We start from the raw sequence: 14148 nt of genomic DNA on the forward strand, positions 1-14148 counted from the left end.
AAACACCCAGGAAGGGGTATTTCGCTCCTTTGAGAGGAGCAGCCCTACAGAGGAAAAACTGAAGGCGGCTGGAGGGGAGGTGGGTGGGGGATGGGCTGGATGGGGGATGGGCATCAGGAGGGCACTTGTTGGGACGAGCCCTGGGCGTCATATGGAAGTGACAGGTCACTAACTTCTACTCATGAAACCATTCCTACACTATATGTCAACCAGCTTAGATTTAAATAAAATTTTTAAAATGATAATAGCCAAAAAAAAAAAAAAAACCCAAGCAAACCAAACAGAACCATCACGTGAATCTGTCAGCCGGTCTGTGGGCTCCACCTTCTAACACTGAAAACCGGAGTCCTGCCCGTCGCTGGCACTGCTAGCTCTTGGGTCCAAGCCACTCCCACCATCCACCGTCCGGATTATTCCAGCAGCCTCCCACCTGACCCGTTCGACCTTGCCTTTGCTCCTCTTTGGTATGTCCTCAAACCAGCACCCAGTGTGAGCCTCAAAAAATGTGTAACGAAACAAATCCCTCCTCTACTCAAATTCTCCAACGGCTCCTAATTCCTGCGAAGAAAAAGCCACAGTCCTTCAATGGCCATGAAGACCCACCATGATTTCCTCAATCCAACACAGACACATTCCTGCCTCAGGGCCTTTGCACTTGCTGTCCCCTCTTCCTGGAATCCCTAGGTATCTTTGTGGCCAATTCACACATTTCCTTTCGTCTTTACTCAGATGGAAAGAATGTTCATTTTTTTGGAGAAAAATTTCCTGGACTCTCTCTAAAATTGCAACCTTTCCTTTGGTCTTTCTTTTCTGAACACTTTTCACGATCTAACATACCACATACATTACTCATGTATTGTATCTCTCTCTGCCCAGAAGATGCCAAATCCCATGAGAACAGAGATTTTTTTTAAGTATATTTATTTATTTGAGGATGGTGGGAGGGGCAGAGAGAGAGAGAGAGAGAGAGAGAATCCCAAACAGGCTCCATGCTGCCAGCACGGAGCCCGACCTGGGGTTCGATCTCACAGTTCGTGAGATCATGACCTGAGCCAAAATCAACGCTCAACCGACTGAGCCACGCAGGCGCCCAGAGAACAGAGATTTTTATATTTGGTCATTATGAAATCACCAGCGCCTAGAATCATGCCTACCATATAGAGGAGGCTCTCAGTAATTATTTCTTGAATGAATTAATGAGACATAATAGAAGAATTGCTAACCATGCGGCCTGTTTACACACACTATTTCTAAAATGCTCAAGTGATGATAATATATGTGTCCCACTTACCAATCAAATATGTAAATACCAGAAATCAGTAAGTACAAAAGTGTGTTCCTTACTTACAAAAGAAGCACAAGTAAAAACAATATGACATTTTCCCCATCAAATTAGCAAGTATGTTTTAAAAACAGATTGACAATGCCCAGTATCAGGATGAGTAAGCATTTCTCACACTGTTAATGAGAAATCAGTCTTGCGACTTCTCTGTGAGACATGTTGGCAAACAGGTAGCAGCGATCTTAAAAATATTTGTGAAAATATTAGTCATTTCATTTTAAGAAACCATCTAAAGAAATAACAAGAGGACTAGACAAAGACATATCACATATAACAGAAGCCTGTAACACTGCTTATAATATTAAAAAAAAATTGGGAGCACCTGGGTGGCTCAGTCGGTTCAGCATCCGACTTCGGCTCAGGTCGTGATCTCGCAGCTCACCAGTTGGAGCCCCGCATCGGGCTCTGTGCTGATGGCTCAGAGCCTGGAGCCTGCTTCGGATTCTGTGTCTCCCTGTCTCTCTGCCCCTCCTCCGATTGTGCTCTGTCTCTCTCTCTCTCTCTCAAAAATAAATAAACATTAAAAAAAGTTTTTTTTAAAGAAAACAAAGGAGTTGATTAAATACATATTTCAGCCATTTAGCAAGGTGCTCTGGCCAACAAAATCCTGAGTGGTCGGTTACTGGGCGATATATTCCAATAGCATATTAAGTAGCTGGCTGCAAATCTTCACCCCTCCCTATGTCTACACTCGCCTGCAATAGAGTCCACACTCTCATATTCCTCTGTAGGTACTGGATGCTCTAAATGTAGAGCCAATGAACAGCTGCCCCTGTTTGAAGGAGTTAAAGAGTTAGCTGAGCGATGGCCAGCACTGCAGTCAATCGAATCTGAATTTCCCATACATGTACCTAAAATAGAGAACCATGATAGGGAGGTAGTTTTACATGGCAGGTCAACATCCGAACAAGACATAAAATGTGTCCTCCCCCCACCCCCCACGTCAGGACACAAGACTTTCTGTCACACCAGTGCTTCCTCTGGGTCTTTGAGGCGGAGTCTACGGCACAATCCGGGGTCTCTGAAAGTTTCCACGGGGCTGTGTGTGTGTGTGTCGCCCCCATGGAGTAGGGAGAGTGCAAGTGCATTTTGGAAGACCGGGCTGCTTGTGTGTTTGTTCTCCACGACAGACAAGGAGCAAACACAGAGTCCTCCTGCTGGTGACGCGGTGGACGAGAGCCTCCCTGGGATGTCCTTCCCCAGTTCTGCAGGATGTGAGAGGGGCTTTTGGCCAAAAGCAACTTTAAATGTACATCAGCAGCAATAAATGTAAGTGACCATCAAGCTTTGGTCTGCTCCAGAATCCCCAAGCTGTTCTCGGATCAGCTCAGGTCATAGAGGAACCATCTCAGGTCTGGGCTTCAAGAAGGACCTTAGCCACGCCCCCTGCTGCCACGCTGGCCCCAGCCACCGTGTCCGTTCTCCTGGACGAGGACAGCAGCTTCCAAAGCTGCCACCCACCTTCCAGGCTTGAAATGCCCCACCCCGATGCCACGCAGTAGCCAGACTTGCAGATTCAATGGTTTTATGTATAAATGAGGTAGATAATGTCAGCCTCCTGCTTAAAGCCCCACAGTGACTTCCTGCTTTACGGAAAGACCCAGGCTCTGTCCGTGGTCTTGAGAGGCCCCGCACAATTGAGCACCTGTGTACAATTCTAATCTCCGTTTGTACAACATTTCTTTGTTGTCTGCAACAAATTATCCAAAATTTGGTGGCTTAAAAATAACAGAAATTCATTCTCTCAGGGCGCCCGGGTGGCTCGGTCGGTTGAGCATCAGACTTCGGCGCAGGTCATGATCTCGTGGTCCGTGAGTTCGAGCCCCGCGTCGGGCTCTGTGCTGACAGCTCAGAGTCTGGAGCCTCCTTCGGATTCTGTGTCTCCCCCTCTCTCTGCCCCTCCCTTGCTGCTCTCTGTCTCTCTTTCTCTCAAAAATAAATTTAAAAAAAACATTTAAAAAATTTAAAATCAGCAGGACACCTGGTGCCTAAGGTCACCACTGACAAGTGTCCCAGAAGCCACGACCTCCCCAAGTGTTCCCATCGTTTGAGAGCAAAGGGGAAGAAAGGAGGAACAAAAGCTGGAGGGGAGTAAGATCATTCTCCCTGCCCCAATTCTAGTGCGATTGCCTCACCAACGGTATTTATCAGATATCTACCATGTGCCAAGGACGATTTTAAAGAGTTTTATTGAAGTATACATGCTATAGAACAGAATGCATATATTTAAGAAATGTAATATTTTCTAAGTTGCGACCTATGTGTTAGCCTGGAAGACCATGACCGAAAGCAAGAGAACAATGATCATCCCTCCGCCTACCCCCTCCCCCGCCCCGCACCCCTACCCCAATCTGCACACGACCGCTGGTCTGATTTCTGACATAGGTTTGTTGCATATACTGTAACTCCCTAAGAACGGAATCACCCATGTTCTGTGTGGTTTCTTTCATTTAGCACAATTATTTTCAGACCCATCATGTTGGAGCATGTATCAGTAGTCAATTTCCTCTGACGGCTTAGTGTTATTTCCTTATATGGACACATGGCTGCCCATGCACCTGTTGGTGGACATTCGTGCCCTTTCCATGGGCTGGTACCAATAAGGCTGCTACCAACGTTCAGGAACCAGGCTAGTAAATACTGGCAAATACCAAGAAGTGGAAAGCCTGGGCCATAGGGAAGTATATGTTTAACTTTTTATTTATTTTTTTTTATTAAGTCAACCGTTTTATAAAATGGCCATCCAGGGGCACCTGGGTGGCTCAGTCGGTCAAGCGTCCGACTCTTGATTTCGCCTCAGGCAGGTCACGATCTCACGGTTCGTGGGTTCAAGCCCCACATCAGCCTCTGCTCTGACAGCACAGAGCCTGCTTGGGATTTTCTCTCTCTCTCTCTCTGCCTCTCTCCCATTCTCTCTCTCTATCTCTCTCTCAAAAACAGAGAAATAAACTTTAAAAAAGATAAATAAAGTGGCCATCCGTTTTACTCCCCTCTAGAAAGTTCCTGTTTCTCCACATCCTCTCCTACACTTGAAAACGCGGATTCTTTTCTCAAATTATGCCCATTCCGATGGGCGTGTAAAGGTATCTCTGACAGTTTTAATTTCCATTGCTCTGATTACTAAGGACGTTGCCCATCGTTGTTCACGCACCGGCTCGCCATGCATCCATTTTGCTATGTTGGCCGTTTGTCACGAGAGCTACAAATGATGTCCTTCCAGCTGGAACTCACACAGAAACGACAGAGCCATGAGTCACCGCCTGGGAGGAGAGAACTGAATATACTGGGAAAATGAGAATAAGCCTTCTGGAGAAAATGCCAGCGGCTTCTGTCCAAACGATGCCTAATTGTTCCTCGTGTGAGATGACAGAGCTCAGCCACTGACAGTGAGGTGTGCGTCTTGCCCCTGAGGACAACTGTCCGTGGCACTAAATACAGCAAAGACCTCCTAACAGAGGTCGCCCTCCTCCCCACTGGGAAGCAAATGCGATGCAGGAAAGAGCCAGGACCCTGGTGAAGTGAGCGATCTGGCCGTTCAGCTCCTGGCTGGCTGAGCGAAGGTCAGCAAATCCACCCCCAACTCTGGGAAGAGCAAGCTAATGACCCAGGACTAGGGGGGTCCAATTGCTTAGATGGTCTCCATCCCAATCAGACACAATCTGTGAACTCTCAGCCTTTGAATTGCAATTGCTGGGGGGAGGGGACATTTCGAGGACAAGGAGGGGCACAGAGTCCCGGTTGAGGTGCAGGGAACCATAGAGCAGCCGGAAAGTGGATGCTTGTGTCGCCATCTGACCTTGGCAAGTCATTTCAGCTCCGAGCCTCGACGTCCCCATCGGCACCTGCTCACCAGGTGAGCGATCATCACGACGAATGCTGGAGGAGGCACTGTCGCATCTGCACGATGCCGCAGCGGCTGGGATTCAGTTAGTTTTTCCCAGAGGATAATGTGGATTCACTTTTACCAGATCCTACAGCTGGTGCTGCTGTAACTCTTACTATCTCGCGCTGACTACACGCAGGGCTCTGCTGCCTCTTTGTTCTCCCAGCAGAGTCACCTCCACTTGGCAGCTGGGGAAACAGAGGCTCAGAGAGGCTCGGAGATTTGGCCAAGGTCGCACAGCGGTAACGCAGGGATTCGAACCCAGGTCTGCCCACATCAGGAGCACTGTCTGTACGCACGGTGGTCTGGTGCATCTCCTCCCGCCCGTCCTCTGGCATATCTACCTCTTCAAACTGCCCTGCCTGGGGACAGACAACGATCAAGCTAACACTGGACCAGATGTCTCCATTCAGGATCGGACAGCCGGGTTTCCAGACATCACCCCAGGCTGGAGGGTCTGCTGCTCACCTCGGCCACCCTCGGCTTGCAGCGTCGGGAAGCTTCCAGTGACGGAGTGGCTGTGCGCTCGAGGCAGGCTCATTCTGGTAGTGCTCCTGCTTAAGCGTCATTAAGTAGAAGTTGCTGTTTCTGCTACAGATGGGCCGCTTTGGTTTGGGGACATCGATGTGCTATGTTTAGAGATCGCATTCAGTTTAAACATCGCAGCCTGGCTCAAAATATTCCCAGGGGCTGTAAGTATGCAATTTTCCATCTTCATCAGTATTCCTGCTGCAAAGTCCCAGGGAGGCATTGACCACATCAGAGTCTGCTCATCCCACTGGGGGATCCTCAGTGTTCTGAGAATCTAGGACTTTGCACTATCTCCTTTTCTGTCTCCATCTCTCTCCAAGTGGATTTGGACTCAGGGTCACGGACTCAGGGTCATGGACTGAGCCAGATGGAGCGAATATACCGGTTGGTTCCCATGAGCCTGGGGCAGGCACAGAGAGGAGTCTCTCCATCAGTGATCATGCCCAATCCCGGGGACATCTCAGTGGCAGGATATCTTCCCCAGGACCTTTGGAAGGCCGCTGACCGACAATTAAGCACGTGGGTTCATCACAGATTCAACAGGAGGCAGCAGAGGCAACGTTGACCTTGGGTCTGGAGACGCTGGGGTTCAAGTCCCATTTCAGCCCCGGTGTCGTTTGGAAAAGCAAATCTCCGGTGTTGACTTTGTTGATCTACATTCGCTTCGAAGGATTTATCCTACTGTAACGTTGTCCCTTCTCGGGATTTTTTTTTTCTAATTTCAAACCATTTACTAGACAATAAACACAGGTAATAAAGGAACTAAGCAAAGAACACGAAAGAGTGCGTCCGGAAGCCAATCCGTCCCGCGGTGGCCATGCGTCGTTTCTCAAGCCGTGTGTTAGTAACGAGAATCCCCAATATTGTCATCCTTTTGGCCAGGCGGGTCTGGGCGGGAGTCTGTACCTATTTAATGTTGGCACCTCGCTGTCTCTGCAGCAATCCGGCATCACCTTGTAGCAGAGACCTCCGCCGACCGTGCGGGACCCTGTTTGGGGCACCCGGTGCCTTCCCTCCTTGGCAAGTCAGCGGGACAGCAACGTCAGGGCGGCCCCAGCATCTCACGAGCAGGCAGCCTCACCTGCCCAGACGCACCCCGTTCCCGTGCCAAGGCGAGCCTGGTTGTACCGAGCTGCCTCTTACACGGGAGTTTCGAACAGCCCGCGAGGGAGCCCCAGATGGGAACTCTTATTGGATGCAAAATCGCAGGGAGGCTGTGCGGCTCTCCCAGAAAATTAGACTGTGTTCTGTCCCATTAGGTTTCCTATGGCCCGGGCAGCTCATTGCTGAGCGGGGTGACTGGCTCCCTCTGAAATCCGTACTCCCCCCAAGAGAGAGGTGGGGACCTCACCATCCCCGTCCACGACTGAGCCGCCTCCTCAGCCGAAGGTAAATATTTTCCAGAGACAGAGATGATGGCTCCGGGGAGACCAGGAAATGCAGCCAAGTTGCCCGAGCTCCTTCCAAGTTTCCCTGCTCCCTGTCTGCTCCCAGTTAAAAACCCGACAGTTTCTTCCGCCTCATATTGAACAGGCTACTTCCCTCGAGGGTATTAGTGTTATAAGCGTGCGCCTCAGATGTCGGGTGAGACCCACTATGGATTGCATTTACCAAAAATGCCTGCGAGGACGCCGTCCACATAACCTCACTGTGACACGGGGCTCTCGTTATCCCGCGGCGTGGGACTGGTTTCCCGTCCTTGATCTTGGGCAGACGTGTGGTTCCGGTAGAAGTTACACTCTGTGACCTCTGAGGCCTCATCACAAAAGGCCCGATCCATCTTTCCAAGGAGGAAAGGTTTGGAGTTCATCAGCGTTCGTTTGGATCCTTCCTCTCCCGTTAAATAAGTGAAAATAAATTTGGCACATTTTTACAAAAACAGCATGCAGGGTGCTGGTGTGTTTTTATAGCACATTATCCCCATTCATTCGGGGATCCATTTATAGCCACCCTGTGGGGTGAGGACTGAAGAAATGACAGTCTTCCGAGATGGAGAATGCAGAATTTAGGATCTTAGGGTTTGAGGTGGTTTTTTTCTTTGTTGTTGCCAAGCGTCTATGCTGCTTGACTTTTCCAGAATAAGCATCTTTTAAAATAAAAAGTGAAGTCATAACCAAAACACAAAGGGGCGTTGGCTGATGGAGGCACACATACGTTTTGCCTACAAGCTGTCACCTACCCATCACTGCCCACGCCTCTAAGGAGCTCTCGAAAGGAGATTTGGGGGCGCCTGGGGGGCTCCGTCGGTTGAGCGTCCGACTTCGGCTCAGGTCCTGATCTCACGGTTCGTGAGTTCGAGGCCCGCGTCGGGCTCTGTGCAGACAGCTCGGCGGCTGGAGCCTGCTTCGGATTCTGCGTCTCCCTCGCTCTCTGCCCCTCCCCCACTCACACTCTGTGTGTGTGTGTGTGTGTGTGTGTGTGTGTGTGTGTTTAAAGCATACAGACCTAAAATGGACCTGTATTATTAATTTTCATTTGCTTACTATAGGCTAAGCATTTTATTCTTTAATATTATGTTATGTTTATGTTATACCTGATAATTTTATTTCTATCTTATATTTCCATTATTTTATAGCACTGATGGCCTTGGTAGTCAGGGCTCCACATCATGGTGAATCGCCAGTCCTCCTACCCACAGTGACAGGATTATGTCTTCAATGAGAACGTCACTGTCTGGGACATTCTCACTCACCTGTCTCCCCTTCTCACTCACCACTAACAACACAGAACAACTGCAGTCACCCAGCCTGTGACACATGTGGCCGCAGTAGCTGCTTTTGAAGTGGGTCATAAATATTAGAGATCGTGGCAGAACCTTTAAGAATTTGCCATGTCCTGCTCTTGCCCCAGAAGCACCCAGAATTCTATACCCGGCTGACGAACAGCCGTTTTTCTTACGGGCTTGTTGATCTGGGTCCATTTTTTTCCAATTCGCCTTAAGACACTGCACATCTGTGAAGGTTGTCCTGAAAAGATGCGGGTCAATTGAACCAAATACCTTTCTAGTTTATTCTCCCTCTTCTTTTACATTTAGCTGGCTCCCATCTGCTCCCTGGGATCAAGCATTTTGTATTTCTTTGTTTCGGAGTGTGGGCTAAGAGATGACTTCACATATAAACGCTGTTATGTGGCCACCGTGGCAGTGTAGCTGACAAGGTGCTTGTTGGCATTCCTGTGCTATAAGGAGGCACAGATGTGGGCAGATGGCTAGCGCGGGGCACAACGGCAGTGTGGCCCCCACTCTGCAGGGACCCCATGTCCTCAGTGCTTACAAAGGGCGCTGCTCACTCTAGTTTACGCAAAAGCATCAAGGCCAACTTGCCCCAGGTTTATTCTGGAACCCAACAGCCATCATCCAGACTCTGGTCGGGTGACACACTCAAACAAATACCTATAAATTTACTTTGGGATTCAGACCTACAAAAGCTTATGAGGTAAGAGTTAATCAAAGATAACTTTTGAAGATAGAAGAACCTATTTCTTGTTCTAATAAACAGGAACTAATCATACTACCTAATGTAAACCTTTGTTGTTCTTGATCACCATAAAAATCTACTGAGAACTAATTAAAACTAATTAGAGTCAGAATTTCTGCTATATGCAGTATACAATAGTCAGTATACTCAGTAAACAACTCTGACCAGTATGTACTGGGGACTAAGTGTGATCTGTAGAGAAAGTGGATGGATGAACGGATGAATGGATGTGTGGGTGGCTGGATGGATAGATGGATGGATGGATGGATGGATGTCTTGGTGGTTGGATGGATGGATGGGTGGGTGGGTGGATGGATGGATGGATGGATGGATGTCTTGGTGGTTGGATGGATGAATGGGTGGGTGGGTGGGTGGATGGATGGATAGATGGATGGATGGATGGATGGATGGATGGATGGATGTCTTGGTGGTTGGATGGATGGATGGGTGGGTGGGTGGAGGGGTGGATAGATGGATGAATGGACTGATTAACCACTGGTCTGATCCTTTCATGTGTAAGTTGGGAACACAGGCCTAGAGACTGAATCTGACCTACCAAAGGACGTACCTCTTTCTCACAGACATAGGTTCCAGCTATCTATTCAGACATGTCCTTTCTGAGCATCTTAGTCTGTTCTGATTATTATAACAAAACACCACAGACTGGGCGGCTTCAACATCAGAAATGTATTTCCCACAGTTCTGGAGGTGGCAGTCCAAGATCAAGGTCCAGGTGAGGCCCACTTCCTGGATTGTAGAGGGCTGCCTTCTTCCCAAGTTCTGACATAGAGAGCGGGGAGGGAGAGAGAGAGAGAGAGGGAGAGAGAGAATGCACACACCTGGGTGTCTCTTCTTATAATTCTATCAGCTGGGGCTCTGCCCTATGACTTCAACTCAATTACCTCCCCATAGGCGCTATCATCAAATACAGCCATATTGGGGGTCAGGATTTCAACCTACGGATTTGGGGAGAGGGGAACACGATTCAGTCCATAGTGACTATAGATTCCATTAAAAAAAAAAAAACAAGCAAAATCACAGGCTAAGTCATTTCAGTCCTTCCTCTCCTCAGAGAGCAGACAGAGGTAGTCAGCATTTTAGGACAAGGAGTCCCCTCCTTCTGTCAAGAACCATCCTGTGCCCTGTCACAGTAAATGCTCCCACAGCAGCTGAGCAAATGATATCGCTCCATCCCTAAGACTTAACATGCCTCCAGCAAGTCCCTGGCCTCTAGGGTCACATCCCCTGCAGGTCCCTGGATAGAGTGTTTCACACTCAAAAGAGTGAACAGACCCCAGCCAAGTCTAAAGCCAGACGGGTAGGCGTCAACACCCTCTGCCTCGAGCTTAAGCCCTAGCCTGTATCACAAGAGGGGCGGTGGGTTTGGAAAGAGGAATTCACACAATGGCTGCCAACACCAGATGTGTGTCATGCACCCTCTAAGAGCCGGGAAGCCATATTTGGAGGATGCAGGAAAGAACAGGCTAATATAAGTTTAAAGAGGAGCCTTGGAAGGGATGCTGGAGACAGAAGACTGAGCTGCCATCACTCTCTCTGAATCGGCAGATCATAGTTCTGACAAATGTGCTGAAGGAAATTACAGGGCTGTGGGGAGGGAGCTGAGCGCTGTCCTAAACCCTGGGCTCCAAACTCTACAACTGGGAGCCGCTGGCCGTCAGGAAGATTCCTCTGCCTTTCTTGTCACCTTGCGCCACTCCGTTTGTCTTTCAGACTTGGATCCATTGCCACCTCGACAGCTGTCTTTAGACTTCTCTCTTCCTTCTGTCCCTGTTTCACAGAAAGAGATTTCCCTTTCCATTTGTTTGCTTTAATGTGGGCCGTTTCTCCCGGAGCGGGCTCAGAAAACCTGCCCCTCCACTCTCAAGCAAGCATCGATCATTCTGGATTCTTCCCAAGGATCAGCCCTGGTCTCCACCAGCACAAAAGTGCTATCCCAACTCCCCACTCAACATAAATCCATGAGAGCAAGTTACTGTCATACTCGCTTTGAACAGAAACAAATTAAAAATCCAGGATGCCCCGATGATCGGGTTTGAATTTTCACCCAGTGTTCAGCATCTGACCAATACTAACTTAAGCTGAGCAAATTTAAGACCCCCAAATAAATTTTGCCTCAATAAAAGAAATAATAATAAATTCAGGTCCTAGTAGAAAAAATATATGGGTTTTATTGAGAAACATAAATCAGGCGAACTAGAAGAGTTACTTATTTTAGCAAAATAATTTTTCAGAATTCTCTCTCAGAAGGCAAGAGATTGGATTGGGTGAGATAGACAATATGCCCCATAAATCAGAATAATTGCATTATTTCACTATCTCGGTGGCTCAGTTTTCTCCTGACAAAATTTTTTAAATTGGAAGATCATTTTTTACATTTAAAACATTTTATAATACAGTCAGCTATATACATATAATACAGATAGCTATATACATATATATATGTTCTATAGAACTATAACTACTTCCATATAATTACTCAGATATGTATGTAATTCTAAATTTATGTTAACGTGGAAATGCTGGGGTTCAGAGCCAACAGCCAAGGAATTCTTGAGATGTCTTTGGTACAAAAAGGTGGCTTCATTAAAGCACGGGGACAGGGCCCGTGACAGGGGTTGTGAGGGGTGACTGATTATATACTTTCAAGCTGGGAGGGGGTTAGGGACAGCACATGTCTTCAAGGAATCTTGGAAACAAGGTTTCCAGGACCCTGAGGGGGGCTAGCCATTGTTAGGAAAAGGTCATTTATCACTGTTTAGTAAAGCCTCAGCCATGAGATCCTTCAGATGTCTATCAGGGGGCCATATGCTTGGAGGATGATTGCTAACATATATTTTGGGGTGTAGAGATAAAGGAAGTTTCCAGGGCGATTTTTATACGATAAAGTAGACTCATGGGATCCTGGAGGCCAGGATAACGTGAAGCTAAGATTGTCTTTTGCTCCTAGCAAAGTGTCATCATTAAGGCAGCTGAGCTCCTAGAGGAAGATCATTCTACCTGTTTTCAGGACTTGTCAATGGGCTGTAGGAGGGAAATTTACTTTTTTTAATTTTGTCTTTGTTTCCCACATCATATATAATTTATATACACATATATATTTAGATAAGATAAATGTATATACATAATATATCATTTATATTTATATATTAATATAAATGACGTGTGTGTGTGTGTATATATACACACATGTATATAATTCTAAAAAGTTGGCTGTGAATTCACGGTTGACTCAAAACCCAATGGATACTATGGGGATCAGGCCATCAGGCCACAAATTAGCACCTGCACGGGGTTGCAGTGGTTTTTGAGAGACCAAGCAGGAAACTGGAGCTAGAGTCACGGTTTCCCAAGTCCCATTGCTAAGTGGGCAGATCTTGCCTTCTGAAATACACTCAGCCCTCCACGTAGGATAAGCTCCCATCCACCAACAACTATAAATTTGGCTGAAGAAGAAGATTAAATTTTATTATGTTCCATACAAATCATTTTCAAGTCCTAAAACGGGGCAGGTAATTAGACTGAATTCTCAGATCCCTTTCTATCCGCTGGGCCGGTGTGAGAAAATCAAGCCATAAACAGCAGTGGCATCTAGAAGGGAGATGTCTCCGCTGGCGTCTAGGCTTCCGTTACCAAGCTATCAATTTTTATAACTATCTTCAAATACTATTCCTTTCTTCTTTTACTCTTTAAAAACAGGCTCGTATCATCATATGTCTCCACTCTATTTTTATTACCCACCCTCTCCAAATCCTAACTCAAACGCATTGTGGTTGCATTAGAAGGTAGGCAGATTATGGCACGTTTCCATCACCGAATCTCAAAACCAGAGCTAAGCCACCTTGCACGTGTGCTACACTCAAGATTTATGAGAGCGATATTGAGTAAAGTTTAATTAATGATGCAAACAACACCATCGTGCTCCGGGGACATTTAACTCCAACCATCTGCTTGGCACGGACACACACAAAAATTAATTTCTTCTCATCATCACAAGGAAAGGTATAGGGAGAATTAAGATATGTTTTCAGACCTTCTTCTTGGTCCAACATCTGTTGAAAGAAATATGCATTTTGGTGGTCGGGAGTTATTAAAATAAAGGAACTGACATATTAGTTGCTAAGTAAGGATCAAACTTTGTGCTGGACCTTGAGCACACTTACCTCATTTAATGAGCTTTTCCCCCGGATGTGTTGGACGGGGGGTGGTGGCCATCTCTCCAGATCCCCGTGCACCCCATCTCTTTCTATTTATAGCACTATGATGGATTGCATCATTAGCCTCCACTTTTACACCTGCTGTCATGGGAAGATGCCAATTCGTCCCATCAAAAGGCCCTTTTGACTTGGAATTCAACCATGAGCCTTGCTTTGGCCACAAGAAAGAGACATAAGTATTGGGGATCCACATCTGAGTCTCAGATTTCTCAGTACATCCACGGTCATTTCTATCATGTATTACCTCATTTAAACAAAAAGAAAGAAAGAAAGAAAGAAAGAAAGAAAGAAAGAAAGAAGGAAAAGAAAACCATTGGTGTTCGTGTTGCTCTGCTGGGCTTCTGTGGGCCTCTGACAACACCTGGAGAAGAGTGTGGCTGTGCTAGCCCACTGGTGACAGGGGGACAAGGACAGATGCGTGTGAAGGAGAGCATCTCCAACTCAGCCACCTCACAGATGTTGGAGGGAAAATAAATGAGTAATTTTAATATATCTTTTTTTTTAAGTTTGAAACAATCACAAAGTCACACAACAGTTACAAGTATAGTGCAAGAAATTAGGGATGCATGGGTGGCTCAGTGGGTTAAGCATCCGACTCGTGGTTTCAGCTCAGGTCACAATCCTATGGTTTCATGGGTTCACGCCCCATGTCCGGCTCTGCGCTCGATTCTGCTTGGGGTT

General features: G+C 47.0%; 1 protein-coding gene across 1 annotated transcript in view; it reads right to left on the minus strand.

The window, feature by feature from the left end:
• LOC125149322 (transmembrane protein 132B-like) overlaps positions 1–10167 on the minus strand; it is a 47571-nt gene extending 37404 nt beyond the window's left edge. The window contains exons 1-2 of the mRNA XM_047828199.1: positions 10135–10167; positions 5501–5587 (exon numbers count right to left, since the gene is read on the minus strand). Coding sequence (XP_047684155.1) covers positions 5501–5587; positions 10135–10167 — 120 coding nt within the window. The remainder of the gene's footprint in view (positions 1–5500; positions 5588–10134) is intronic.
• Positions 10168–14148: the final 3981 nt, after the last annotated feature.

This window comes from Prionailurus viverrinus, chromosome D3 (assembly GCF_022837055.1).
Source record: "Prionailurus viverrinus isolate Anna chromosome D3, UM_Priviv_1.0, whole genome shotgun sequence".
NCBI classification, from domain to species: Eukaryota; Metazoa; Chordata; class Mammalia; order Carnivora; family Felidae; genus Prionailurus; species Prionailurus viverrinus.